The sequence below is a fragment of the Musa acuminata genome, chromosome BXJ3-10 (assembly GCF_036884655.1).
Source record: "Musa acuminata AAA Group cultivar baxijiao chromosome BXJ3-10, Cavendish_Baxijiao_AAA, whole genome shotgun sequence".
Lineage (NCBI taxonomy): Eukaryota > Viridiplantae > Streptophyta > Magnoliopsida > Zingiberales > Musaceae > Musa > Musa acuminata.
Genome location: NC_088358.1, coordinates 31,878,831 through 31,903,699, shown reverse-complemented (window position 1 = coordinate 31,903,699; position 24,869 = coordinate 31,878,831). Strand labels below are relative to the sequence as shown.

Sequence of the window (24,869 nt, the reverse complement as noted above, 5' to 3'; positions counted from 1 at the left end):
TGGCAAGCAGCAAAAACAGAACAGCAAGATGGAGATGTACGTATAGTTAATGTGGTAAGGTAATCACTGTTAAGTTTGGCACTGAAGCCATACATACCAAGTGCTCGTAGAAAATCCTACGAGGAATTACAACCCGAATCAGATGCACGATAGTTCACGATTCATAATTACCGATCCTAATCCGGTGAATGCTTATGAATCAAGCAGGGCACTGAAGAAGAATCTTGAAGAACCTCTGTTGCACAGCTTTATTGGACACATGCCGAACAGGAATCGAGGTCTGTTCTATTAGCTACCGAAGAGTCATATGCTTGAGAGTGCTGGTGGACGATTAAACCGAGCTCCGCCGTTCGAAGCCAACACGAGAAGCTCTTCCTCTTCCAAGCCCTTCGCTGGTCCAAGACTGCATCGCTCGGTCCCATGCTTTGCCATTGCGTCTTTGAGCTTCTTGACCTGCAACCATCACTGTGAGTATGAGAAAGCAGCAGCGACGGTCTCGACAGGTTTATGTGGCTGGGGACTGACTGCCTTACGGTTGCATTGGTGCAGCTGAAGCTGCAGACACGACCTTGTGCGCCTCTGTAGAGCCGAAAGAACGGCAGCACATGAATGTGAAGGCTGTGGCAGATGGATTTGTGCTCTTCGTAGTTCACTTTCAGAAAGATTGCGTCGGGGTATGATTCAGCCAGCTGACATATCTACGAGAAGGTATTGATTTCTATACGTGAAGTTGTGGGCTTGGAGGAAACAGAGTGGTCTCAGTTCAAGTTTGTGTACCTTTGGATGCAGGGCTTTGCAGCCTCCACACCCAGGAGAGTAGAAATCCACGATGACGAGCTTATCCCCAGCAGTTGCCAGCGATTCGACGAGATGATCTGAGGACGTAATCTCCGTCATGTTAGGTACGATGCTCTTCTCCCACCACTTCATGGCTCGAGGAAGGCAATTCGATGCCTGACCCTCAAAAATCAAACATCAAAGAGAGGAAAAAGAGATGGATACTTGAGATGAACGATAAGAAATGAAGCGATTACATGAATGGAGCAGTGAGAATGGCCTTTGGGGTTCCATCCATCTGAACTGCTCTGATTCTTGACCACAATCTGTCTCCCCTTGAACTCGTTCTTCCCACCTAAAACCTCCACAGATCCAACACCTATCTCCTTTCTTTCCGTCCCAACCTGATAATCGCCATAAAAGTACGAACCATACCTCAAAGAAATGGCCATGCTCGAAAGCAGATAGGAAAAAATAGCCTCCCTTTGCTCCACCAGAAGACCGACAAGAAACAAAAACCAAACTTTGAGCAAGTAATAACAAATAAATCCTTGACAGATTGCAAAAATTGGATTTTGTTTCTCTACACAGCAAGATTGACGCCCGAAAAGGAGAACAGAGTTTACGAGAACACTTTTCGGAGGAGCAAAGCAAACCACAAAGATGCAATTTTTACGCTCAAGGAGCAGGAGGAGAGGGCGGCTTCCAAGGGAAGGCAAGGAGAAGGAGAAGGGGAGGAGGATTACGGGGAAGGAAAAAGGCCTGGCTCGGGGTTGGTGGGGTCTAAAAAGCGGAGAAAAGAGCGCGTTTTTCATCCTCATGTTTATCCATTTGGCTCTCCCGTCTCAACTGTTGCTCTGTTCTTCTCCTCTGTCCTTTTACCGACGCATCCTAAGCTCTGTCGGGAGCCGTCAGCATTCCTTGTTTTATGTGTTCTTTCTCCCAAAGATAGTGCCGCCGTTACCACTGTTAAAGTGTGTTACCTTTTAACTGTTGTTTGGGGCTAATTAGATGTCATGTAACTATTTCTTTTAGTATCTATTTAAACCGAGTTACCTTTTAACAGTTGTTAAACTGAGTCATCTCGATTTTTATTAAATTTTTTATAATTATAAAAATAAAATATTTTTTTTCTTAATATTATCGATTTTACTGACAGAATATATAACATGTGATAGCACATACATAAATAATAAATAATAATAATCTTAACGTTCTAATTATATTTTTTTATTATACGGTAATTAAAACTTCTACCGTTATGATGGCAAACGAGATGGCGCTAACAGGAGTCACGGGTGATTGTTGTGGTGGTGGTCAACCCTATTGATGTCGATCCAAACATCGATGACCGAGATGGGGGCAACATCTACGGCAACGATGGTAGTTTGATAATGGTGGTGATGGATCTCGAGGATATGGGGAAAAAGAGAAGAGAGAATGACGAAAGGAGAGAAGGAAGATGACGATGACGTAAGTGTTGTGAGAGATAGCATTGATGCGACTATCGTCCTCATGACATTATTATCTTGCAAGGGAGGAGAAGAAAGAGGAGAGTGAGTGACAGTAATGATATCTCCGGCTTATGTAATTTCTTATGGGGGAAGAAGGGGGAAAAAGATGGAGAGCGATGACGAAAGTTAAAGTAAAACGAGAGGAGATAAGCGCTCTCCCTCCACTTCCTCCTCCCCTTGCAATACGAGGGAGAGCGGCGACGATGCTTTCTCTGGCTTTTGTGGCTTCTTACAGGAGGAGGAAGAGGAGGGAGAGTAATGACAAAAGGTGATGCAAAGGGAGACCCGGTTGAGTAACTCATACTTGGGATCTAAAAGGATGAAACAGAAGGCATTGTTGTTGTATACAAGGATGCTTTTGATCGGCCTTGACCCCTCCATCAAGCCATCGAGAGTGGAGCGCTTGTTGTAGCAATGGTAAAACAAATATGACTATCGCTCTCCTCCCTCTTCCTCCTCCTCTCCCCACAAGAAGCCAAAGAAGTTAGAGGTAGCTTCGTTGTTGCTCACCCTCCTCTCTCTCCTCCTCTCTCACGGGACGATAATGTCACAAGGATGATGATCACATCGACGTTATTTCTCGTGACACTATCGTCCTTGTCCTCTTTCTCCTCTCCCTTTGCCTCATATTCCGTCGTTGCTCTTCCTCCTTTTCCTTCTCACATCCATGAGATCCATCACTACCATTATCAAATCGCCACAACTATCGTAGATGCCACCCTCGCCTTCGTCATCAATATTCGGATTGATATCGATAAAAATCGATTATCACTAAAACAATCACCCGTGGCTCCTGATAGTGTCGTCGTTTGCTATCATCACAACAATAGAAGTTTTAATTAGTGCATAATAAAAATAAAATTATAAAATTATTTTTTTATCGATCATTTTCATATTATTTATGTACATACTATATCTTTTATCAATAAAATCGATGATATTAGAGATCAATAAAAATAAATATTTTATCTTTATAACTATAATTATATAAAATTTTTAATAACTAACATGTTAAAAAAATCTAACTGCATAAACTATAAAAAGTTAATACGAAATTAACCACCCGTTGTTTAGTGCTTTGTTTTGGTCTATTTGTTCTTTCTTTCTCCTCTTTTTTCCATTAAGTCTATCCTCGGAGTGGAGTGTCATTGGCTTTTTACCTCTACCAAACCGCCGTTATCGTTATCTCTCTGTTGTTTGGTGCTTTTCGTTGGAATTTGAACACGGCCAGATGAGTGATGCATACACACATTGAAAGGGTTGGATGACATGTCAGAGTCCTTAGGCCCTCTTCTCCACTCAGCAATAAATGTTGTTTGATCTGTAGTGATAGGCTCTTGTTCCTGACAAGAAGCAGCAACAACGTAGCTGTAGAGAGAGAGAGAGAGAGAGAGAGAGAGAGAGATTGAGATATGCATTCTAAATATGTTATACTTTATGGACTAAGAAGTATGCTAATGCATGTCTTTTTGATTTATGTATAGAGTGGACTTGTCTTTGTTCATCTAATTTGATTTCTAATGTTGCAATCATTTGATCATGTAGAATATGGCGTCCGGTGCCGTCCTCGCCCCACGGCACCCACCCGCTCCGTTCGCTGATCGTCGCCGCGTACGGCTTCAGCTACACCGTCGCCGCGTACGGCTTCGATGGCCTACCGAGGTATATCTTCCCTCCGGCGACGTTGCCGTCGGGCTTGATGTTCCAGTTGTGGATGGAGATGGCGGTGTTCTGGTTCGGGTCGACCCGACCCTGGGCGGTTATCGTGCCCAGCGGCCCCGCCATGGGGGGCGGGTCCTCGGGAGGATTTTGCAGGCTTGGTAGACGACGGCGGCGGCGCGCGTCCCGGCACGCGTCAAAGGAGCACCGGTTGACGGTGACGAGGACGAGGGGTGGAACGCCGATGATGGCAGTGCGGCGCCTGGTCTTGCGGCGGTGGTCTTTGAAGGTAGCTGTTGAACCAAGCCCATCAAGGCTGCTTCGTGCGGCGAGTAAAGCTATCAGGGGTGGCTCTCTGTTGCCTAGAAAGAATCCGTAACGCATTCATAGACAGCGCTTTGTACCCTCGAACAATAAACTAGAGAGGGTTTAGGATCAGAAGGAGCTTCTCAACATGGATGGAATCACCCCATCCACCATAATCTTTGTGCCTTGAACTTGAAGAAACACATGAGTTGTCTTGTTCATGCACTTTTAAGATCCAAGCTGGGTGGACAAAGATACCCATTAAACAAGTCTCAATTGCATTGCAGCATTAACAACAAGTTGCTTACATTAATGCAGAGTGCAATTGATTACTCTCTGAAGCATGTACTCACAGAGCATTGATGCCATGGTAGAAGTGGATGCAGGGGTGCAGGAGGAGGGCAGGCAGCAGACAGAGAATACAACAAGCTTGGTGCTTGTGGCTTGTGAACCATATCAGAAGAAGACCAAACAAGAAACTTCCCAAGGATTCAAAGTATTCATCTCGCTGACAACACAGTAGCAAGCTCGCCTTTTATGTTCTTCCCCAAAGCTTCCTCTTCCATGTAAGCTCTCTTCTACTTGCCCACTAGGAATGCAACTGTTGTGACAGTCAAAGAAAAGGCCACTTGGCTCCCAATTCTGCTGCAGCTGCTCTGTTGTCATCTGTAAAAGTCTGACAATTTTCACAAGAGTAAAAAAGAAGATAGGAGGGAGATTGGTAGAAAGGAAGTGGGCCTTTTTTCCCCTTGAAAGATGATTCAGCTTAGTAAGGCAAGTGAAGAAGATGGAGACTCTTCTAGCCTCCCTTCAATGGATCACAAAGCTTCGACACAAGTGCAAGCTTCCTCTCTTGTTTTCCCAGTCACTATGAGGGTAAAGACTTTCCTATTCTCTGTACTGGCCTCTTGATCTTGTAATGATCACGCTGACTGCAATTGTGAGCATTGAACAGGATTCACTGGAAAGTGGCAAGAGCTTCTACTGCACCAACAAGCAGAATCCATTAGCAGACCACTTGTCTGCAAAGACCTGTTCCACGACCACCGAGAACATGGGTGATAACAGAGGCCTCTTCGAGGCCTCAGTTAAGAGAAGAAGAGAGGGTCTTAGCGCAGTCACACGGAGGAGGCTGGAGACTCCGACGACTCCTGGCAGGCCAGTGTTCAGCTTCAGTCCTGGGCACCTCCCCAGGAAGGGCGTCCCCTCCAAGTGGGATGATGCTGAGAAGTGGCTGATCAGTAGCCATTGCCATGAATCACCTGCTCATGTGAAAGTAGCAGTCGAGGCATCGAAGTTCTCTAGGCAAAATGGTGTCATCCAAGAGAACGGTGATGCTTTCGTTGGGAAACTGCTGAGGGTTGCTCAGGATAAAGCTCCAAGCTCACCTAATCCAGCTTCTAATGGGCCAGCCATGAATCCAGAGACAAATGTAGCTTTCAGTGGAGCCTCATCGGACGTACTTCTCAAAGGTTGATGCCAAAAATCCATTTTTTTGTCTCAACTATTAGCTTTGCTTTTCTCATTTTCAACCAATATACAGCTTTTGATCATCCCAATTGCATGATTTTTTTCGGGAATTAATCTTTGCTGCAGACAAGTTTACAGAAAATGTGGAATCAGTCTACCCCAACTATGGGTACTCCGAGATCACCAAGGAAGGATTTTTGTTCAAGAGTTCATACTTCGAACCCATGAAAGATTCGACGACAGCACTAGTAGCTGAGATCGAACGCAGAGATGTCGGCACTGAAATGACTCCTTTAGGCAGCTCCACAGCAACGAGATGCCACACTCCCGTCAAGATCACTTCACCTGCAAGGCACAACACTCCAGCTGACAGGTCTGGCCCTTTGGTTCCTCACAGCACCGGCATTGACATTTCTGAGCTCACAGACTGTCACTTCGCCAAGCTCGAGCTTAGTGCTCAGTATGATTCATTTGTTTCCAACTGGAGCTCAAGGGAAGAGGAAGACGAGGAGGTGTCAAAGAGCTTGAGGCATTTGGAGATAAGTGGTGGAAGGAAGAGCTCTGCTAAATCCAGAGCTTCTGCATGGGAAGAAGAGCAGAGAACTAAGAGTTGTGTCAGGTAAATTGCTCATGCCAAATCTGTGGAAATAGATATCTATATTGAACTTGTGCTTGCACTTTAATCTTTTCGCTTGTAATGTTTCATCTCATCTTCAGATATCAGAGAGAAGAAGCAAAAATTCAAGCTTGGGTAAACCTTCAGAGTGCTAAAGCTGAAGCCCAGTCCAGAAAGCTGGAGGTAATGTGAATCTATAGATGGGTTTCATGGTTAATTCTTTCTAGGTTTAAGTATCACTTTGTAGGAAACAATATCTATAGGAAAATTTCTAATTACATGAAAAGCCTAAAAGAATTATTCTAATAACTGGTATACTCAAAGAACTCCATTCTAATAAATGAAAATTTTATACCTATACTAAATCCTCCAAAGAAATTCATTTGCTCAAGCTAATATATCTTATTTTTCATCATTTTCCTTACCTTGTGCTGCTTGATGTCTTACCACATCACCATTAATAGACAGTCTCCTTTGTTGATTAATTTGTTATTCATATCCTTCCAAATTATGCAAAACTTGGCAGAACTTAATAGACATCGTCTATGCTAGCTAAAGCTATGTGCCTCAGATCTAGTAAAACCGGTATTCTAAGTTGATATTCTGAGATTTTTAGTGTCTACTGAACATCAATTTTGTCACTTCTTTTTCACAATTTCATTTGGTACATATATTCTGATGTCAGTACACTATCTCAAATTAACCTAAGATATCATCATATGATCAAGAATTAGACCTGTGGCGAGACACCATCGACAACAATTTCTTTCAAAATGCTCCTCTTCCTCGACATCGCGATACATTTCTTTACCAACCAGTGATAATTTTCTATTTCACAGTTTGTATTGAAACTTGGATTAAAGAATGTTGATATACTGTATATTCTCTATTTTGACACAATTATACATTTCTTTTGATGTATGGATGTTTCTGCTCAAATTGTATCGACCACTGTACTAAACCTTGAAGTCTTAAACACACCTCCGTCGTTTGGCTCCTCTTCCTGACAACTCGATACATTTCTTTACCAACCAGTGATAGTTTTCTATTTCACAGTTTGTATTGAAACTTGGATTAAAGAATGTTGAAATACTGTATATTCTCTATTTTGACACAATTATACATTTCTTTTGAAGTATGGATGTTTCTGCTCAAATTGTATCGACCACTGTACAAAACCTTGAAGTCTTAAACACACCTCAGTCGTTTGGCTGCACATCGATGTTGTCGAGGTCGAAACTCCCTAGAAACATTTCTGGCTTATCAACTAACACCACACTGTAGCATAATATAGTTTTTTTCTTTCTAGCACCATGTTTATGAGTTGCTGGACTATGGATCATTGGTCATATTATCTCTAAGAATATTAGAATGCATTCACTCTCGACCTAGATCCTTCTTGGAAGCACATTGATTTCTTGAGCCGCTACATTTGTTACGCATCTTTTTCTACCTTCTAACTGATTGTTCTCCTTTGATCCAATCTAATGCTCAACTTTTAACTCTTGACATTAAGATAGTCACTGTAACAACTCGATCAAAATCTCATTTCTACGAGGCTATCTGAAGGCTCTTCAAATGCCCACATCAGTTTTGCTCATCTAACACGACTCATCTTTCTGTTGTTTTACTCTTGAAGGATGAGTGACTCCACTTGTTCTATCAATTTGAGAGACACTCGCATTCCGAACTTCATATCCTACCCGTTAAATCTACAGACAAATTAGAGCTTAAGGCATTTATAAGAAATATGCTGTTTTATATTATACGATGAGGATATTTATGCCCATCTGAGTTGCTTCCTTGTATTGGTCACATTGTAGTTGAATCCTATACCAATTTGTGTCTGCTGCAAGCTTTCCTATGGTAATAATGCCCATCTGAGTTGCTGCCTTGTATTAGACGCATTGTAGTTGAATGCTAGATCAATTTGTGTCTTCTGCAAACTTTCCTATGGTAATAAGTGGACTGTTAGACACCGTATAGTCCTGATGTTTGCAGGTGAAGATACAGAAGATGAGATCTGACTTAGAAGAGAAACTGATGAAGAGGATGGCAATTGTTCATCGAAGGGCTGAGGAATGGAGAGCAGCAGCCCAGCTGCAGCATTCACAGCAGTTGCAGAGACTATCTTTGCAGGCACAGAAGATGAAGAGCCAGCAGCAGAGCACTCGCTTATCTGGAGAAACAGCTTGTGGCTGTTTCCCTTGCAACCACCACCTCTAAATACAAAACAGAGCAAAGGACATCTCTCTTCCCACAAGAAACCCGGATAGATCGAGAGCAACTCATGTAACGAGTGCTAACTTGGTGGATTCAGATGAGTTGCCTGAGCACAAACGAAGTATCATGGAGAGAACATGTGGCCTCTAGCAAGTGTAATATTCAATTTCCTGACAACTACAATGCCTTCATTTGCCAAAAACCATTAGAAGATTTCACTGAGATGAAAGGAAAGGGTTCATATTTATCAGCCTCCTCCATGTAGTCTTAGTCTATTATCTTAGTGCTTTCTCAACACTGAAGCTCTGAGCAGTGCTTAATTCACTGTCCTCAAATTTGAAATGAGATTTAGGGTAACTGTTCCTGTGTTGAAAGAGCAAGAACAGGATGAGGTGAGACGACAGGAAAGCGATGTGATGTTATTGGCTGTCTTGTTGAGGTCTCTGGAGAACTATGCTGTCGGTGCAAGGTGAGTGACTATCCATGCTTAGGTTGATTTCCTACTTGGATATGGATTGCACCATTACTTTATAGTTTCAGCCTGACAGTATAAATCATTTCACATCTGGTGAGATCTTGATAACATTTGGAGATGGTTTGGAAGATCTGATAACCATGATTCATCTTTGTAAATCCATGTTCTGGATAAGATTAATATGCAGGGAAAATGTTGAGACCACTGTGTAAAGATTGTCTCATTCAGTTAATGATGTGAGATGAACTACCAGTATTAAGGCTTGCTATGTGCATTCTATTAGGAAAACACAGTTGAACTGGAATTCTTACTGTCATCTCTGGACCCTGCAAAAGATTATATGTCTTAGTTCCAATAAACATAACCTTTTGGAAGATTGAGAGATCTTTAGAAGAAACAGACCATCTGTTTACTGCTGTGGTTCCACTGGAAAACATTAGAAGATGACCAACAAAGGAGCATTGCTGATTAATGTTTCTTACAGAGAAGTAAATGAAGTAAAATCTCTAGTGCTAAACTGAAGCCCTCAATACTTAATATGCCCTTTGAATGCTGAATCTTGTAACTTCAACATGGATTTTTGTTCTTTTTCATGTATAGCAATTTGTCATCCAGGAATCAAGAATGCCAGAGCACAGATCTAGCTTTCGATTACTACTAGGATTGAGAGAAGGTAGAAAATGGTTGCAAGGTCAATTGAACCAGTTGCTCACTGAACATGATAAGATTCTATCATGGATTGTACTCCGGACAAATTCGGAGCAAATCCTTAAGTTTAAACCAAACAACACAAAAATATGAAGAGAGCTGGAGAAAAAGCGAAACATAAAGGACTTCAATCCAGATTTTTCAAGGGCAATGACACAGAATCAGAGCACCATATGTTTACATGAAGTGAAACATAAAGGACTTCAATCCAGATTTTTCAAGGGCAATGACACAGAATCAGAGCACCATATGTTTACATGAAAAGGAAAAGTTCATTAAGGGGACCATTGATGCACTGTTTAAAGTTTTCTACAGCTAAAGCAGCATAACTGGGTTCTCCAATAAACCATATCTTTTCGGATTAGTAACGTACCTGTGTTCTTGGGTAAATGAATCGCTCCTTGTCATTGACATCCAGTACAATTCTAGGAAATAGTCGACGATCCAGTCTATGCCAGGCTAAGAGAAGTTACAGAGGAAATTTCCATAATTGTTTGTGCCTCGCTGCATAATATAACAACAAAGACATTTGCTTTTGAGAGGCAAATAATGGAAATTTACAGGCAAAGGTTCTACCGTCTTTCCTTTGGCATCAGAAGATGGATTAAAATGCACCATGAAGGAACATATACATTGCACGACTATATGATCATTGTACAGTAGCAAACAGTTGCAATAACGATATCAAACAATGAAATCAAGATAAGAGTCCTAAAAAATTTCTTCAGCACTCAGACAGTAGCCTCCACTCTTGGCTCAAATGAGATGGCAGACGTGAACTCCTTGGCCTTTCCATTCACATAAAACTTGGGCAGCTCAACCCACTCATCAGCCGCCATATCGAGCATTATATTTCTGCTGCATTCACTTGAGTTGGCACAGATAAAGATCATGTCCTGGCAACCTGTGCAGTTTATGTCCATTTTTTGCCCATAGAACTCATGAGACATTGATGGTGGCATGGCCGCTACTTGTTGCCATGAATGGCTTTCCTCGCAGAACTTCCAGACTCTCAGGCTTGCAGACTCCAGAAATTCTGATAAGACAACCACTAACATCTCTCCGTTGCACTCAACCACGTCGATCGAGTACTCCAAGTAGATAGGCAAAAGTCTAGGATACTCGAAAAATGCTTTCTGAGCAAGATTACAAGCCACGATAGTTCCTGTTTCACTGAGGAAATATACAACCTGTTCTCCATCTTCTGTGATGAGAACCGATGAGTATTGTTTTGATGGGCTTCTCTGCATGTTTGTGGCAATGACATCTCCAGCTTTGCTAAGGAAATAAATGATCTCATCTCCAGATACGTGAGAATCTGAAGAACTCCCAGCTTTCTGAACCAACATAACTTCATCTTCCCATGTAGACTTCATGGAGTCAAAGACTCTGAAAGCAAGGTTTGGTGATTTACCCGAGACTAATATAATCTTAAATGAAGATGGATAGATTGGAGTAGAGCACATGGCAACTGCTTGTAAAGCATGGCTTTCACCACCATGGCCTGCCGGTGGGATCTCACGGCATGACCCTGTGAGGAGATTCGACACAATGAATTTGCCAGAGTCTGTGCGGTAGCACACAAGACCGCCAGATGCAGAGACAGGAACGGGTTTACAACTACGGCTTTGCGGGATGCAAGATTGATGACTGACACTTTTCCAATTCCTTTCACTGGTGTCGAAAGCAATCGAGTGGTCAAGATCTTGATCAACCATAAGAAACCACGGTTCTCTGAAGGGTATCCGAGAGCAAGCAACACGAAATGTCTCGGAGGTGACAACAGATCTCCATCTCTTGCACACCGAACGGAGACGAAAGAAGGTCGAAGCAGGCAGCCAGGAGAGGACCCTCTCGAGTAGGTCTTGGTTCAGCTCATCTAAGAAGAAGGTAGGTATGTCATGAGCTTCTTCTTCTGCCTTCCTCTTCCTGCTTTTTCTTGCTAAGAGATCCATGTGCTGTTCCATCTACTGGAGTCACTGAAGGAGACACAAAGGAGAGATATGTTAGATAAAGAAGCAAACTTTATCAGTCTACATGGGAATTTATAAGATTTAAAGACAAAATAAAAGCATATAAATACCATGTGAGCTATGAACATCAGATATAGGAATTAAGCATCATAGCAGAGTAAAAAATGTAAAATCACACAAATCATAATACATTGGGAGCAAGAGAGAAGAAGAGATATCCCAGGAGACATATAAAGCCCAAATCCAAATTCCAGGAGCAAGAAGAACACAGTAAGAACAAACTTTAATTGAGAGCATGATTAAGCTTAATTAGTACATTTACAGGAAGCAATAACGGTGCCAAAAATCTAGAAATTGCAGTACCCAATAATTTGTGCTCAAACATGGAACCCTATGGGTGCTAAGGATAAGATCTATCATTCCAGCAATTTTTAGGTGAAGAAACATAGAGACAATCTGACCATCCAAAATCATATCTTTCAGACACCTTTGCCAGGAAGAACAAGCTAAATACTAACTCATGCTGTTTACAGAAGAAGACATGGCAAATGCTCTTCAAAATCCATGGTCGACTTAGTACAAACAAAACCAAATCCTTCCCGGAAAACAAGGATCGATGGTTGCATCTCAACAGGGGGATAAAATTATACTGAGATCCACACCATGAAAACCACAGAAACATCTCCTTCAGGTGAACTATCTCAAACCCCATGACCCTGTTTTGCTCCGGTAGAATCAGTATGTGTAACGCAGCCAAAATCATGTCTTTTCCCAACCCCTTTCTAATTTTCCATAGCAGAAAGCAAGTAAAGTGGAGAAAAAAGAAATCCTAGAAAGGATATCAGAATCATAACTTTCTCACATCACTCTCGAGTGACCCGCAATGGAATCCAAGACGATTAAGAACCCTAATCGGATAGGAAATCAAAGGAAGTACCTTGGTGACACTCGTAGGCTCAGGGCACGGAGGAGGTGGTAACTGTGGGGAGGGATCCAAGTGGGAATGGGTGCGGCGTCGTGGGCTTCTCCTCCTCCCTTTTGTAATGGTTGAGAAGGACGGCAAGGAGGCGGATAGAGAGGGGAGGAAACTTCGTGAGGAGCTCTTTTTGTTTTGCGTTGACAGCCGGGAGGAGTGAGATGTGTTGGGGGTTGTGCGCGCGCGCGCCGGTGTTGGTGCTTGGACAACAGCCAAGTAGAAGAGAGCCGAAAGGCCCGAAGCCCCAAAGCTGGTCTCTTTTGGCAGAGAGGTGCATGTGAGTGGCTGCTGACACTCACCAGCACATTTGGGTGGGGTAGCAGCGTACGAGAAAGACCACAAGGTTGCATCTTTGTGTTGCTTTCGGATTTGATTCATTCCTCTATTTGTTTCAGATCAATGAATCCGTATGTGAGAACAACGTATATCTCACTGTCAGCTTAGTTCTTCCTCCTGACGAGGAGGACATTCTCGGAGAAGCCTAACATCAATCTCAATCACATACGAAGGTTCCTTCACATCAATCTGCTCTCCGTCTTCTTGCAATCGGATCATCAGCAGGAGTTTTTCTATACAGGTTTCGTGTGTTGACTGCCATCACTGTGATCATGCATGGATTAGGATCCAACTTCATGTTAGCTACATGAGAGTCTCTCGCTTCCCAAGATCTATGTTAGCTGCGTGCGTTGGTATTCGAACTCAACATGGAAAAAGGACTCCAAAGCAGAGACTACGTGAAAGAAACAAAGAGAAGAAGACAAGGGAGGCGGGAAAAGAGAGAGAAGAGAGAGGCAAACGGACAGACAGACGCATGTCAAAGGGGTGAAGAAGAAGAGGAGATCTGCTGCTACTGCTGACCTTCGTAAAGCAAAAGCCAACGAGACAACAACATAACCCAATACAATACGATACCTCCCCCTCGTTGCGGGAATCTCCCACCTCCTCTCTCTTCTGTCTCGTGGGAGTTGCAGGCTTGCAGCATCATTGATCACTTTAGCTTTAGCACAAGTCAAATTGGGGCATGAGAGGGGGGTGGAGAGAGAGAGAGAGAGAGAGAGGGAGAGCAGAAGAAAACAACAGAAAAGTGACGAGAGAGAGAGAGAGAGAGAGAGAGAGAGAGAGAGAGAGAGGAAGAGGAGGCGTTTTGGAGGGGAGGTAAAGCCGTAAATTCCGATGTCTTTTGCTGTAGGGGTGCGAGACTGTGATTTGGACTCAGGTCGCGTTGAAACGCGCAGTCTCCAGGGTGAGCACCCAAGCGCTTGGCAGAGTGTCATCGAGCTCTTGTCATTTGTCCGTGTTCTTTGTGGTGATTCCCTCACCGCCTCTGCCTCCGCAGGCACCTGGACAGGGACAAGTAATCTTTACTGTGGAAAATAGTTCCGGTTCATCCCTGCTCACACTCGATATCTCCCATTGGCTGACAGTGCTATCTGCTTGGGATAGCAAGAGAATGGCCATGACACAGACAAAGGAGAGATGAAGCAGCATAGTCTTTCCTCCATCGTCACTTTCTCCCGGTGCCTCCATCGTCACTTTCTCCCGGTGCAAATAAAGGCGGAAAACGAAAGTGACCGAAGAGGGCCTCCTCATTTCAGATGCCATTAAAGCCACATTACCATGAGCAGGAGGGCTTCAGCTTTAGGCCACAAGCTCCCCAACTCTCAAGGAGATTCTCTCCGATCTTTCTCGGGTCCATTGAAGCTGTCAACCAGCAAGCAGCCATAGATCATGGCCTCCGTATCTCCTTGTCTGCTCTCCTTTCCATCCTACTCGTTATCTCTACGATCGACTTACGTACAATAAGAACCTAACTGTGTTCTTCATGGAAGCAGAGTTTGGCTTGACTACGAGAAACGTTTGTGAACCGTGGTAGCTTTCCATTGGCTCCACGGGGAGGAGGAAAAGGCACAAGCGCAAAGGATTAAGCTGTGGTTAGACAGAGTATAGTGTTAACACGTGAGGCTGGTTGGCTTTACCAAAGGTGAACTCTTTATCTCGGGGGAGGAGAAAGGGTCTCTAAATCCGAGCAGGTTAAGCAGGCTGCTCAATCTTAAGCTCTGCAACTTTAACTCTACATGAGGATGATATCAGTGGTAGTAAAGGAGTGTGCCCAACTTTAGCTCAGCATCGTCTTTTCTTCTCTTTGGTTTGCAGGTCAGCCTTGCACGAGCACGGCACTACCCGCCCATCTGCCTCCCGTGCAACTGTTCTGCGCTCATCAATTCATCGTTGATAGTGGAGGACACCACTCCTCTCCATAGAGAATTGGAACGAAGACAGACAAACTAAATTTATAAAAAATAAAGTACACCAGCTGACATCAAAGGGCATTTGGTCTAGTGGTATGATTCTCGCTTAGGGTGCGAGAGGTCCCGAATTCAATTCTCGGAATGCCCCTTTTGTTACTTTTTTTTTATGCCCAGGTTTAAAATTGAGATCGTCTTCCTCCCCTCGCCCTGAAAGTTGCGATCTTTAGGGTTTTCGTTGCGATTGTTTTGGTTTTATGCCTACGTTTAAAATTGAGATCGTCTTCCTCCCGTCGCCCTCAAAGTTGCGATCTTTAGGGTTTCCCTACGATTGTTTTGATTTGACTGCTCGTGATATGGGCGTCAAGAGCTGTTGTTTCCGTGGGATTTACGACTCTTATCCTTTTAGAGCCGCCCCTCGGTCTTGCAGGTGCGCAGCCCGAGCATGCTTACCATCAATCAACCTCGCTCGCGGTGACCGTAGCACGTCGTGAAAGCTCGTCCCGTGGCTCGAGGCCGACGCTGCCATCGTCCTCGTTGACCCCAAACCTTGAGTTGGTCCAAAGGTATATTAAACAATGCAAATTTAACACAACTGGGATGTAGCTCAAACGGTAGAGCGTTCGCTTTGCATGCGAGAGGTACGGGGTTCGATACCTCGCATCTTCAATTATTAAACCTTGTCTTTTCTTTTTGGGATCAGATCATAGAAGGCGCGAATCTAAAAGCCGGCACGAGCAGTGAAACGTGTTCTGTTTTGTTTTCTGATCAGACCAGGCACGAATCTTGGTCGCATAGTGCACGATAATAGACCGTGAGATATAGCTCAAATGGGGATGTAGCTCAAACGGTAGAGCGCTCGCTTTGCATGCGAGAGGTACGGGGTTCGATACCCCGCATCTCCAATTATTAAACCTTGTCTTTTTCTTTTTGGGATCAGATCATAGAATGCGCGAATCTAAAAGCCGGTACGAGCAGTGAAACGTGTTCTGTTTTGTTTTCTGATCAGACCAGGCACGAATCTAAAAGTTCCCACGAGCAGTGCGTCCAAGAAACGTGGTCCGATTTGTCGCATAATGCACGATAATAGACCGTGAGATATAGCTCAAACGGGGATGTAGCTCAAACGGTAGAGCGCTCGCTTTGCATGCGAGAGGTACGGGGTTCGATACCCTGCATCTCCAATTATTAAACCTTGTCTTTTTCTTTTTGGGATCAGATCATAGAATGCGCGAATCTAAAAGCCGGTACGAGCAGTGAAACGTGTTCTGTTTTGTTTTCTGATCAGACCAGGCACGAATCTAAAAGTTCCCACGAGCAGTGCGTCGAAGAAACGGGGATGTAGCTCAAACGGTAGAGCGCATGCGAGAGGTACGGGGTTCGATACCCTGCATCTCCAATTATTAAACCTTGTCTTTTTCTTTTTGGGATCAGATCATAGAATGCGCGAATCTAAAAGCCGGTACGAGCAGTGAAACGTGTTCTGTTTTGTTTTCTGATCAGACCAGGCACGAATCTAAAAGTTCCCACGAGCAGTGCGTCCAAGAAACGTGGTCCGATTTGTCGCATAGCCCACGATAATGGGCCGTGGGCCTAATTTTTACGTCACGATTAAGTACACACTTTCGAATGTCACGAAACGATGCACGCCCAACTTAAAGAAGAGAAGGATGCCCGATCGATGCCGATAAACATACGACGGTCAACAAATATGCGGCAATTAAAGCCACCGACAGACTGTGGGATTAACAATCAGGGAGAAATTGATGTACTAAATCAAATGTCTCTTTTGACTTGTGATATATGCTGGTCAACAACCTCCAAAATCTAAGCTGCTCCACATAATTGGGACTGTTTCAGTGGATAACGCTCGAGGGAAACAGAAGTGTTGACTGTGCCAACGCATTTCTTGGATGCTGTTGCTCTCATGACTTCATATAGACGTATCACTACAGTCTCCATCTCGTACCCGCTATGATGGCTAAGCTACTCTGTTTCATGGCAGCTGTGGCCACTTGCTTCTCGCTGGCCTCCGCTACCGCCGACGCGCCGCGGCCTTCCTCGTCTTTCAACTGTTCAGATGCTGGTTCGCACATCAAACTTTGCAAGCCGTATCTGGAGAACGGCGGCCATGCGTTGGAACCTAGTAAGTATTGCTGTGGCGTTGTCTCCGGCATTCACCATTTCGTCCCGGAGTGCCTCTGTGAGGTGTTGAAGGCTTCGGTTCTGGGAGCGCCTGTGAATGCCACTCGTGCTTCTCGTCTCCCTGCTTTCTGCCACCTTCCGCCAACGCATTGCAGTGGTATGTATGCAGTATTGCCCTCGTTCTTGTTCCTGGTTGTACTCAGGTTTTCTCTTTCTCCTCACCGTCGTCTTGTTTTCCTTCAACTTGCAGCTGCAGAAAACCTTCGTTCATGTAAGTAGTCTGAGATATTTCAGACATCGTAAGCTCATATGAATCTTGATAGTGTAATCCTAACGATCTATTCGAGAAATGTAGTAACGTCGAAGCTATCTCCGGAACCATCGACGTCACCACCGCCATCTCCTGCTCCAGTCACTCCTACACCAGCAACTCCGCCAGCCAGATCACCTCCGAGGACACCACCCAAACCCCCTGTAACACCACCGCCTGCTGCATCGCCGTCAACTCCGCCATCCGCTCCAATCGCTACGCCCCCGAACCCTCCCCCGACTCCAGTTGCTACACCGCCGCCAACGACTCCAGTTGCTACGCCACCGTCTCCAATTGCTACGCCGCCACCAAACCCTCCGCCAACTCCAACTCCAACTCCCTCGCCACCAGCATTGCCAACTGCACCGGCCTCTCCACCTGGCCCTCACTTCCAGCCATCTGCCACACCACCTGCTGCACCACCAGTGTCCTCGGGCGCACTAAAACTTCCGGCCTCGCTTCTTGTACTCCTTGCCAATCTTGCATTCGCCACTGTCGTATATTGCATGTAATTAACCTCTGTGCAGTCTGCTCTTGTCTTCGCTAGCTCAGCTTTAGTTCACGGCAGTCTGATGTAAATACGATTCCCATAAATATCTACTACCGCGTGATGAAATCCATCTTCATGTTCTCTCCTTCGATGTGAAAGCAGAGTAACCGATGCTACAGCTCTTGGGGCAAACTTGTCCAATTCCAACTGATGTCTTGCAACAGTTGTCCGATTCTGGGGAACTGAAACTTCACCTATCTGACAGTAATGTATCTCTAACACCTATTCTGGTCTCAGTTTGCAGATCCTCCTTGTCCCTTACACCACCTCACATGATAATTAAGTGTTCCTGAGACACACCTCCCAAACAAAAAGCCATGCCGTCCGTTACTGTCTCTGCATGGCTTCAAACTCGGTAGCATTTTGCAAGCTGTACTCCAATATAATTCCACCTTTGTCGCATCGGTCCATCATTCCACCCCCTCCCATGCCCTGCCATTTCCTCTCCCGGGTCCCACCTTCAACCTCCAACCCTTTCCTCTTCCTGTAACCTTCTCTTAAAGCCTGCAACTTGAACCCATTCCACAGCCATGGCTGGAGCTAAGAGTTGTGCTTGGTTGGTCGTCGTTTGGTGGACTGTGGCCATGCATGGGGACGGGGCTCATGTGAGGGCACCCGCGCCCTCCATGGACTGCTCCTCTGCGCTCCTCTCCCTGGCCGACTGCCTCACTTTCGTGGAGAACGGAAGCACTGAGGCCAAGCCACAAGCACAGTGCTGCTCTGCCCTCAAGAAGGTTGTCAAGGAGGCGGCGGCGGCCTGCCTCTGTGACGCCTTCAAGGAGGGGGCAACCTTCGGCGTCAAACTCAACATGACCAGGGCCATGGGCCTTCCATCTTCTTGTGGTGTCTCCACCTCCCACTTCAGCAAGTGCAAATGTGGGTCTTTGATCTCTCTCCATGCAGCAATCTCTATCACATTTCTCTCTTTCGACATTTGGTTTCTCGAGTAAGTGTTTGATCTGAGAGGAAACTGACTTGATTTGGCTTTCCTCCTGCAGCTGCTGTTGCTGCTAGCCCTGGTGCAGCTCCTGGTATCTACTTGTTCATTTCTTTTCAGATAATATCGATGATCTCTTCATCTAATCATACAAGATATCTGTAGGCAAATAATATACGTCTTAACCCTGTCTCATATGGTATTAGTTGGCTACTGATGCATAACGCTCTGCAGCGCCATCTTCTTCAGGGGTGGCCATGGTTCCATCTCCGACTGCTGGGCGCAGCGGCGCCGCTGCTTCGTCAACTGCACCGGTCGGAGGCCTCATCAATGTGGCGATTGCGCTGTTCGTTTATTACTACATCTAGGGAGAGTAGAAGGGGTTTATGAGAGAGGTCTTGAGCGGTGTTGGTCAAGAGTCCTACCTGTCGAGGACTTGCTGTTTCTTGCTGTTGCGTCCTCCACCGTGGTACTGATTTCAGCTTGTTAACTTCTGTGGAATTAGGTTCTGTTCTCAATTTACTTGCTTGTTTCCTTGCATGGGAGCGTGGTCTGACTGCATGCACCAAAGATGTATGATCACTCCTTAGAAACATGAGCAAAGCTGCTGCTTCTTTTCAGGATTTCTAGCCTTTTGTACTCTGCTTCCAGCTAGAAAGCACGGTAGAACAATGATGTTACCCGCTGGGGTGACAGGAAAGAGATTGAAAGGACTAGCTACAAGAACATAGAACAGTAGGTGAATTCAGGGGAAAAGAAGATATGAGAAGTTGCCGAATAATTCACTTCTTTATGCATAAATCCAAGTTATTCGAGATAGAGAACCTCCCAAATCACAGCTTGCCATCATTCTATTCTTCTCGTCGTTGTGTGAATGATTCAGAAAGTTGTTATCTTTAGTTCTATATTCATCACTAAAAGGCGTAAATTGTCTTTCTCAGATGGTAGACCATTGGCCTCTTAAACCGTTGGTCGTGGATTCGAATCCTGTATTGGGCGTGTATTGTTTTTGTGACACGTCTTCTTTCGTAAATAATTGGCCGGCAAAACGGCCCATTTAGTTTACAAAGCGGGAAACAATAATTATAAGTGGAGAAGGCAGAAGGAGATGGAGAAGGAACTCGAAGCCATTCCCGCCTCCAAGTCGGCGATCGCTGCCGTCCGTTGCGCTCGGGCTGCCCTCTTGCTCTCTTCCCTTCGATCGTCGCCGCGCTCATTTCGAACGGTCTCCCCCGATGCACCGCCTCGTGATACGGAGGATCTCTTGGTGGGTGATCCCCTAGGTCTTTCTTTTCTCCGTCCTTCGACCTTGATCTTGATGTGATCTTTGAGATCCTAATCATCCTCGGCGATTTCTGTCAGAGAAGGGAGAAGTTGCGGCGTTCCGTGGCGGATCTGACGACGAGGTCGGACCTTTTCGCATGGGTGGAGGTAATCCTTCTTCTTGGTCTCATGGTGTTGCTCACTGTTCTTCTCTTGGTTCTTGTTTTCCATCGGATAGTACTGGTTTAGGCATTGGAACTATGAGTCGAGCGGCAGGAGTTAGGGTAAGTAAGGACTTAGGGTTGTCCCTCACTGCCTTCTGCTATGTTGATTCGTATATCTTGGAAGTGTTCAGATCGATGCAAACGTGAAAAGATTGTGAATAACAAAAGCCAATGGAATATTGTTCGGAAGGTGTTTGAAACATTGTCTGTCGAGCGTCTCTTATGCCTGTATGCATGCATGCTCTGTTAAGTCCATGATATTAAATGTTCAAGATAAGCACATTAAGCATGACTATGTGAAACATGAAGCACTAGTGTCCTTAGGTTTCCAATTATTTCTTATTGGCAAAGGCACATTAGTTTGCTGTTGTAGAATAAGGTAATCGATCTTATACTGCCTTTTGGTTGTTTTTATTTCAAGGTTATAGTCTTTCTATCCACTCTAGAAATGCTTTATTCTTGATATGTTTATATTCAATATAAAATTGCTGATATTTTTAGAATTTATGGGAAATCGGGACTTGATTTAGAAATTACTTCTTGTTCAATTAGAATAACAAGACTGAATTAAAAAAAAAAGGTCTTTTGTTGTTTCAATTTTAATTTCTTTTTTCATATTTTTTAGTTGTAAATGCTAAAAAAATTAGGGTGATAAATCGTCAATGATAAGGAATATAAGATTAGCCAACTATCATTCGTTATGTCATATGTTCTTTTACAAAAAATGACTCAAGTTAGATAACCAAAAGGTAGTTCAGATCGATTACGAATCAATTTCCCTATAAAATATTCACAGGAATATGGTAAGAAGATCAAGAGAATCAATCATAAATCAACTCCTTTATGCAATATCCGTAGAAATATTTTAAGAAGACCAAGGTAAAGTTTGAATCAATTACCAACATATTTCAAGAAGATTAAGGGATGGTTTAAATTAGTTATAGATCAACTCCACTATAAAATATCCATAGTAATATTTCAAGAAGATCATGAAATAGTTCGAATTGGTTATCAATGTATTTTAGAAAGATCAAAGAGCAGTTTAAGTCTAGTACAAACCATCCCCTCCATGAGATCTGCATGAGATATTCTTTTTCTTTTGAAGGTTAATATAAAAACACATTTAAGAATCTAAAAAATGAAAAGAAAATAAGATTACTATCTTAAACGTCGAAGAGATCGATTCAAAAAAATCCTATGACCTCTTTGTCTTTGTGCAAGAACAAGCTAGAAAGATCCTGCATCCCCTCATATAACTTTTCGTAACCATGGCCACATTGTATTGATATGATATCGGTAGGTTTCCTAACGATCGACATAGTAATAGGTTCAATAGGTTCAATATGACTACAGTGATAATGTTGTTTAAGTCGTAATGTACTTCAAAATCTGTGCACAAAGTTACCATAAACTAGTAGCAATTTTAACCTGACCATGCTAAATATAATATATATATATATATATATATATATATATATATATATATATATATATATATATTTCCATTGAACAATTCAGACTTAGAGTTCCATCATGTTCAGACTCCCAACCGGACTCTAGGATCTAGTACTTGAATTGGCAGGGCAGGGCAGTGCAGAGGGCTTCCACCGTCATTGTCTGGAAAAGACAAATATACTGCAAGCAGGGAGGCTGCTCATTGCATAGTATTTGAATATGACATCAAAAGGATCACCACCAAAATAATGACCCATTTTAGCAGGAAATAGCAGAAGGCGAAACCATCGGTCTCCTTCACCAGTCTCAAAGTATGGCAGTAATAATTGACACTAGTATTAGTATTACAGAAGTCCACACCAACGTCTACATATGCTTTCGAAAGCTGTGTCACACGGTAAATAAGAGCTGCATAACTACCTATCTACAAGGGGGAAAAGAAAAAAACTCATTCATATAGAAGAGCATCATTCAAGATTCTCAGGCCACAAGGAAGAAGGAGATAGACTCCCACCGTAGTTGGAAGTGCTACAGCCAGCCCCACCATTTCCCCATGAGAAATCGCAAAGCGGAGGAAGAAGAAAGGGAGAAGAAACCTCATAGGCTCTCATGCCGTTCCTCTCTTCCTCGCTGAGCACAACAAAAGAGGATTCCTCGTTGATGGCACTGCCCAATGGCTGCTCAATACTGTATGACATCCCGGGAAAGCAGTGGTGGCGAGCTTGTGAATTAGACGCTGGTGAAGGGCCAGGAGAAGGAAAAGAAGAGAGAGATGGAATTGCTGTCTCCAACAGTTTCATGGGTTCCATCGTAGAAATGATGCTGTCAAGGCTGTTCACGTTGCCACTGCTGATACCTACCGTTGCCGAAGGCTGGAGAAGGCTATCGAGGAACTGCAGCGTAGCCAGTGCACGAGCCGCCGCCTGCAGCTGAGCTGCATGCTCTTCCCGCGGTACCCTTTCTAGGAACGCTTCGTGAACTGTGTGGGATAAATGTTGCTGCAGGCCGGCGATAAGTTCTTCTGCCCTTGGTCGGTGTGTCCTGGGATCGACGCCCATGCGGATGAGCTTCTTCTTCAAGCAGGAGTTCCAGAAGTTCTTGATGTCATTATCGGTGCGGCCGGGAAGGTGGGCGGCAATAGATGACCACCTGAGGAGGAAGAACAGGAGGAAAGAGGTAAGGTTCATATACGGTGTTCTCTTCTTTTTGTGTGTGTTTGGATTCCAAGTGATGTCAGGAAAGGGTTAGAAAGCTAAGGTGGTACTTGTTGCCTAGGATGGAATGGAGGTGAACGATGGTGTCCTCTTCTTCTCGGGAAAACTTCTCTCTCTTAATATCTGGCCTTAAATAGTTTGTCCACCTTAGCCTGCAGCTCTTACCACATCTATTGAGTCCTGCATTCAAGCAAACTTTATCATCATTACATGTGTCACAGAAAGTCGATAGATAGATAGAGAGAGAGAGAGAGAGAGAGAGAGAGAGAGAGAGAGAGAACCAGCTAGTTTGGGGAGGGCTATCCAGCAACCATGGCCATGGTTTTGGATGTACTGGATGAGCTTCTGGTCCTCTTCAGAACTCCAGGGGCCCTTCTTGAGACCATGCTCATCACAGCATGGAGATCTTCCCATGCTTTCTCACTCTAATGTTACAACATATGCTTGGTCTCGATTTGGAAGGCCGTCATTTATACACCCACTTTGTTTGTTGATCTCACTATAGTTTTGAGAGTGACACCAAGAACGAGAAGTCACCAGTATCAACTTCATTAGTGAAACAAAACAGCCACTCTCCTTTGCTACGCCAACAAGCGTATGCAAGAACCAAGAGACCTCAAATAAGTGTATATCCATTGCTGGGAAAAGGAAGCTCGTGAGATGAGACATAATCAAACCACAGTTTTCTTACATAGCAAGCAGCCCATGATGATCTTTAGGTTATGACAGTGCATTTCCTATTCTGAAGTCTTAAATCTTCCAACATATTCAAAAAGCATTTAGACAGTAGCAATACTATTTTCCATTGTTCATCATTAAAGCTATTAGGACCAGTCCAGTCCATCACTGCATGAGTGACAATCATACAGACAAAAGTAGGTCAAACTTCATGAAAGGATCGGGCCAAGATTTCATGTAACACAACTCTGTTGGAACCTAACCACAAATACTTTGCATGCTAAACGATGCAAATGTGCTAACAGCAGTCTCTTTTCCTTTCGAGCAAGAAAGGCAGGTGAGCTAAGTCAAGTTTCGGAAAAGAGAATATGTCGCATATATGTTTTTTCAACGACAAAGCACACTGCCTAGACAATTTGGCATCCCATGTAAACATCAGGAAATTTGCAAATGGTGATGGAAAACAAGAATTTGCAAATGAACTGGTCAAACCTAAAATCCGAATTGAAACAAGACCATTCAGTCTAGTTTTCTAGACTGATCTGAAAACTGAACATCTTTCAGAAGCCACACACCATATTAAGTTTCAAACAAAACAAATGTAAATTATATGTAAATACAATCTCTTTGAATGTAACACATATTAAGACCAAATAAAGACATGAAGCCATCAGTTTAGGTTAATTTGGCTTGGGAATTCCCTTAAATCGGACATCAGAAGATGATGGCGACGCCAACAGGACCCGGGCAGATACTTGTTAACAACCCAAAATTGGTCTAGCTGAGAGCCTTTAAACAAGTCTTTCTCCCATGCAGGTTTTTCCTGGTCCTGACAAACGAAGCAGTTAGCTGAATCAGATTCATCGAAGCAAAAGAACAAATGCTAATAGCAGCTTGAAAGGTGCCGATGACCAATTATCCAACTATACATGTGACTAAAGATAGCTTGGTCCCTTTCATGGGACCTAAACATTAATAACTTGTTGCTCTGTGTTCTCTTCTAATGAAGAAGACAAACTACATGAAACCGAGTACATTATTTGTACAATTCCACTAAGTAGGAACTATCAATTTGTAATATATTAATGGATAATACAATCTAACAAGAAGACCCAAGACAAGACAGTTTTCCTCTTGTTCTCCCCCTTTG

The 24,869-nt window shown here is 43.8% G+C and overlaps 5 protein-coding genes and 3 non-coding genes across 15 annotated transcripts; 5 read left to right on the top strand and 3 right to left on the bottom strand.

Moving 5' to 3' along the window:
• Positions 1-41: 41 nt before the first annotated feature.
• Positions 42-1,613, bottom strand: LOC135651978 (thioredoxin-like 1-2, chloroplastic). Its single transcript, XM_065172679.1, has 5 exons — positions 1,404-1,613; positions 1,035-1,181; positions 778-954; positions 534-698; positions 42-453 (listed from the first exon to the last, which is right to left on the bottom strand). The coding sequence occupies exons 1-5, from the start codon at positions 1,596-1,598 to the stop codon at positions 304-306; spliced, it is 834 nt and encodes a 277-aa protein (XP_065028751.1). The 5' UTR covers positions 1,599-1,613; the 3' UTR covers positions 42-303.
• Positions 1,614-3,645: 2,032 nt separating this feature from the next.
• On the top strand, positions 3,646-9,239 carry LOC135650449 (uncharacterized). 3 transcript variants are annotated; one of them, XM_065169788.1, is made up of 6 exons: positions 3,646-3,740; positions 3,837-5,132; positions 5,212-5,728; positions 5,853-6,345; positions 6,444-6,525; positions 8,344-9,239. In XM_065169788.1, the coding sequence occupies exons 2-6, from the start codon at positions 5,013-5,015 to the stop codon at positions 8,566-8,568; spliced, it is 1,437 nt and encodes a 478-aa protein (XP_065025860.1). In that variant the 5' UTR covers positions 3,646-3,740; positions 3,837-5,012; the 3' UTR covers positions 8,569-9,239. The 3 variants fall into 3 exon arrangements, with proteins under 3 accessions (XP_065025860.1, XP_065025861.1, XP_065025859.1); XM_065169789.1 differs by lacking the exon at positions 3,646-3,740 and having other exon boundaries at positions 3,750-4,239; positions 4,643-5,132; XM_065169787.1 differs by lacking the exon at positions 3,646-3,740 and having other exon boundaries at positions 3,750-5,132.
• Positions 9,240-10,260: 1,021 nt separating this feature from the next.
• LOC103969229 (F-box only protein 13) lies at positions 10,261-13,745 on the bottom strand. Of its 5 annotated transcripts, none has more exons than XM_009382713.3 (2): positions 13,610-13,745; positions 10,261-11,727 (listed from the first exon to the last, which is right to left on the bottom strand). In XM_009382713.3, the coding sequence occupies exon 2, from the start codon at positions 11,713-11,715 to the stop codon at positions 10,480-10,482; it is 1,236 nt and encodes a 411-aa protein (XP_009380988.2). In that variant the 5' UTR covers positions 11,716-11,727; positions 13,610-13,745; the 3' UTR covers positions 10,261-10,479. The 5 variants fall into 5 exon arrangements, with proteins under 5 accessions (XP_009380988.2, XP_065025862.1, XP_065025863.1 ...); XM_065169790.1 differs by lacking the exon at positions 13,610-13,745 and adding an exon at positions 12,240-12,377; XM_065169791.1 differs by lacking the exon at positions 13,610-13,745 and adding an exon at positions 12,085-12,233.
• A 1,277-nt stretch (positions 13,746-15,022) lies between these two features.
• Positions 15,023-15,094, top strand: TRNAP-AGG (transfer RNA proline (anticodon AGG)). Its single transcript has one exon. It is a non-coding gene; the product is annotated as a tRNA-Pro (tRNA).
• A 681-nt stretch (positions 15,095-15,775) lies between these two features.
• TRNAA-UGC (transfer RNA alanine (anticodon UGC)) lies at positions 15,776-15,848 on the top strand. Its single transcript has one exon. It is a non-coding gene; the product is annotated as a tRNA-Ala (tRNA).
• Positions 15,849-16,054: 206 nt separating this feature from the next.
• TRNAA-UGC (transfer RNA alanine (anticodon UGC)) lies at positions 16,055-16,127 on the top strand. Its single transcript has one exon. It is a non-coding gene; the product is annotated as a tRNA-Ala (tRNA).
• Positions 16,128-18,386: 2,259 nt separating this feature from the next.
• LOC135650850 (non-specific lipid transfer protein GPI-anchored 31-like) lies at positions 18,387-19,505 on the top strand. 2 transcript variants are annotated; one of them, XM_065170482.1, is made up of 3 exons: positions 18,387-18,824; positions 18,947-18,979; positions 19,135-19,505. In XM_065170482.1, the coding sequence occupies exons 1-3, from the start codon at positions 18,479-18,481 to the stop codon at positions 19,251-19,253; spliced, it is 498 nt and encodes a 165-aa protein (XP_065026554.1). In that variant the 5' UTR covers positions 18,387-18,478; the 3' UTR covers positions 19,254-19,505. The 2 variants fall into 2 exon arrangements, with proteins under 2 accessions (XP_065026554.1, XP_065026553.1); XM_065170481.1 differs by having other exon boundaries at positions 19,120-19,505.
• Positions 19,506-21,977: 2,472 nt separating this feature from the next.
• LOC135651855 (transcription factor MYB93-like) lies at positions 21,978-24,115 on the bottom strand. The gene is made up of 3 exons (XM_065172373.1): positions 23,323-24,115; positions 23,092-23,221; positions 21,978-22,976 (listed from the first exon to the last, which is right to left on the bottom strand). Exons 1-3 carry the CDS (start codon positions 23,453-23,455, stop codon positions 22,295-22,297), a joined length of 945 nt encoding a protein of 314 aa, XP_065028445.1. The 5' UTR covers positions 23,456-24,115; the 3' UTR covers positions 21,978-22,294.
• Between the last annotated feature and the right edge of the window lie 754 nt (positions 24,116-24,869).

Bases quoted from the DNA above. Each gene is read 5' to 3' on its own strand.
- LOC135651855 (XM_065172373.1), bottom strand. From the start codon at position 23,455: ATGGGAAGATCTCCATGCTGTGATGAGCATGGTCTCAAGAAGGGCCCC. The intron at 23,222-23,322 runs GTTCTCTCTCTC...GCTTGAATGCAG, and splicing joins AGCCCTCCCCAAACTAGCTG to GACTCAATAGATGTGGTAAG. The intron at 22,977-23,091 runs GTACCACCTTAG...CTTCCTCCTCAG, and splicing joins CATTCCATCCTAGGCAACAA to GTGGTCATCTATTGCCGCCC.
- LOC135651978 (XM_065172679.1), bottom strand. From the start codon at position 1,598: ATGAGGATGAAAAACGCGCTCTTTTCTCCGCTTTTTAGACCCCACCAA. The intron at 699-777 runs GTACACAAACTT...ACCTTCTCGTAG, and splicing joins GCAAAGCCCTGCATCCAAAG to ATATGTCAGCTGGCTGAATC. The intron at 454-533 runs GTAAGGCAGTCA...TGATGGTTGCAG, and splicing joins TCAGCTGCACCAATGCAACC to GTCAAGAAGCTCAAAGACGC.
- LOC135650850 (XM_065170481.1), top strand. From the start codon at position 18,479: ATGGCTGGAGCTAAGAGTTGTGCTTGGTTGGTCGTCGTTTGGTGGACT. The intron at 18,825-18,946 runs GTGGGTCTTTGA...TTCCTCCTGCAG, and splicing joins CCACTTCAGCAAGTGCAAAT to CTGCTGTTGCTGCTAGCCCT. The intron at 18,980-19,119 runs GTATCTACTTGT...AACGCTCTGCAG, and splicing joins TAGCCCTGGTGCAGCTCCTG to CGCCATCTTCTTCAGGGGTG.
- LOC135650449 (XM_065169788.1), top strand. From the start codon at position 5,013: ATGATTCAGCTTAGTAAGGCAAGTGAAGAAGATGGAGACTCTTCTAGC. The intron at 5,729-5,852 runs GTTGATGCCAAA...TCTTTGCTGCAG, and splicing joins ATCGGACGTACTTCTCAAAG to ACAAGTTTACAGAAAATGTG. The intron at 6,346-6,443 runs GTAAATTGCTCA...TCTCATCTTCAG, and splicing joins AGAACTAAGAGTTGTGTCAG to ATATCAGAGAGAAGAAGCAA.
- LOC103969229 (XM_009382713.3), bottom strand. From the start codon at position 11,715: ATGGAACAGCACATGGATCTCTTAGCAAGAAAAAGCAGGAAGAGGAAG.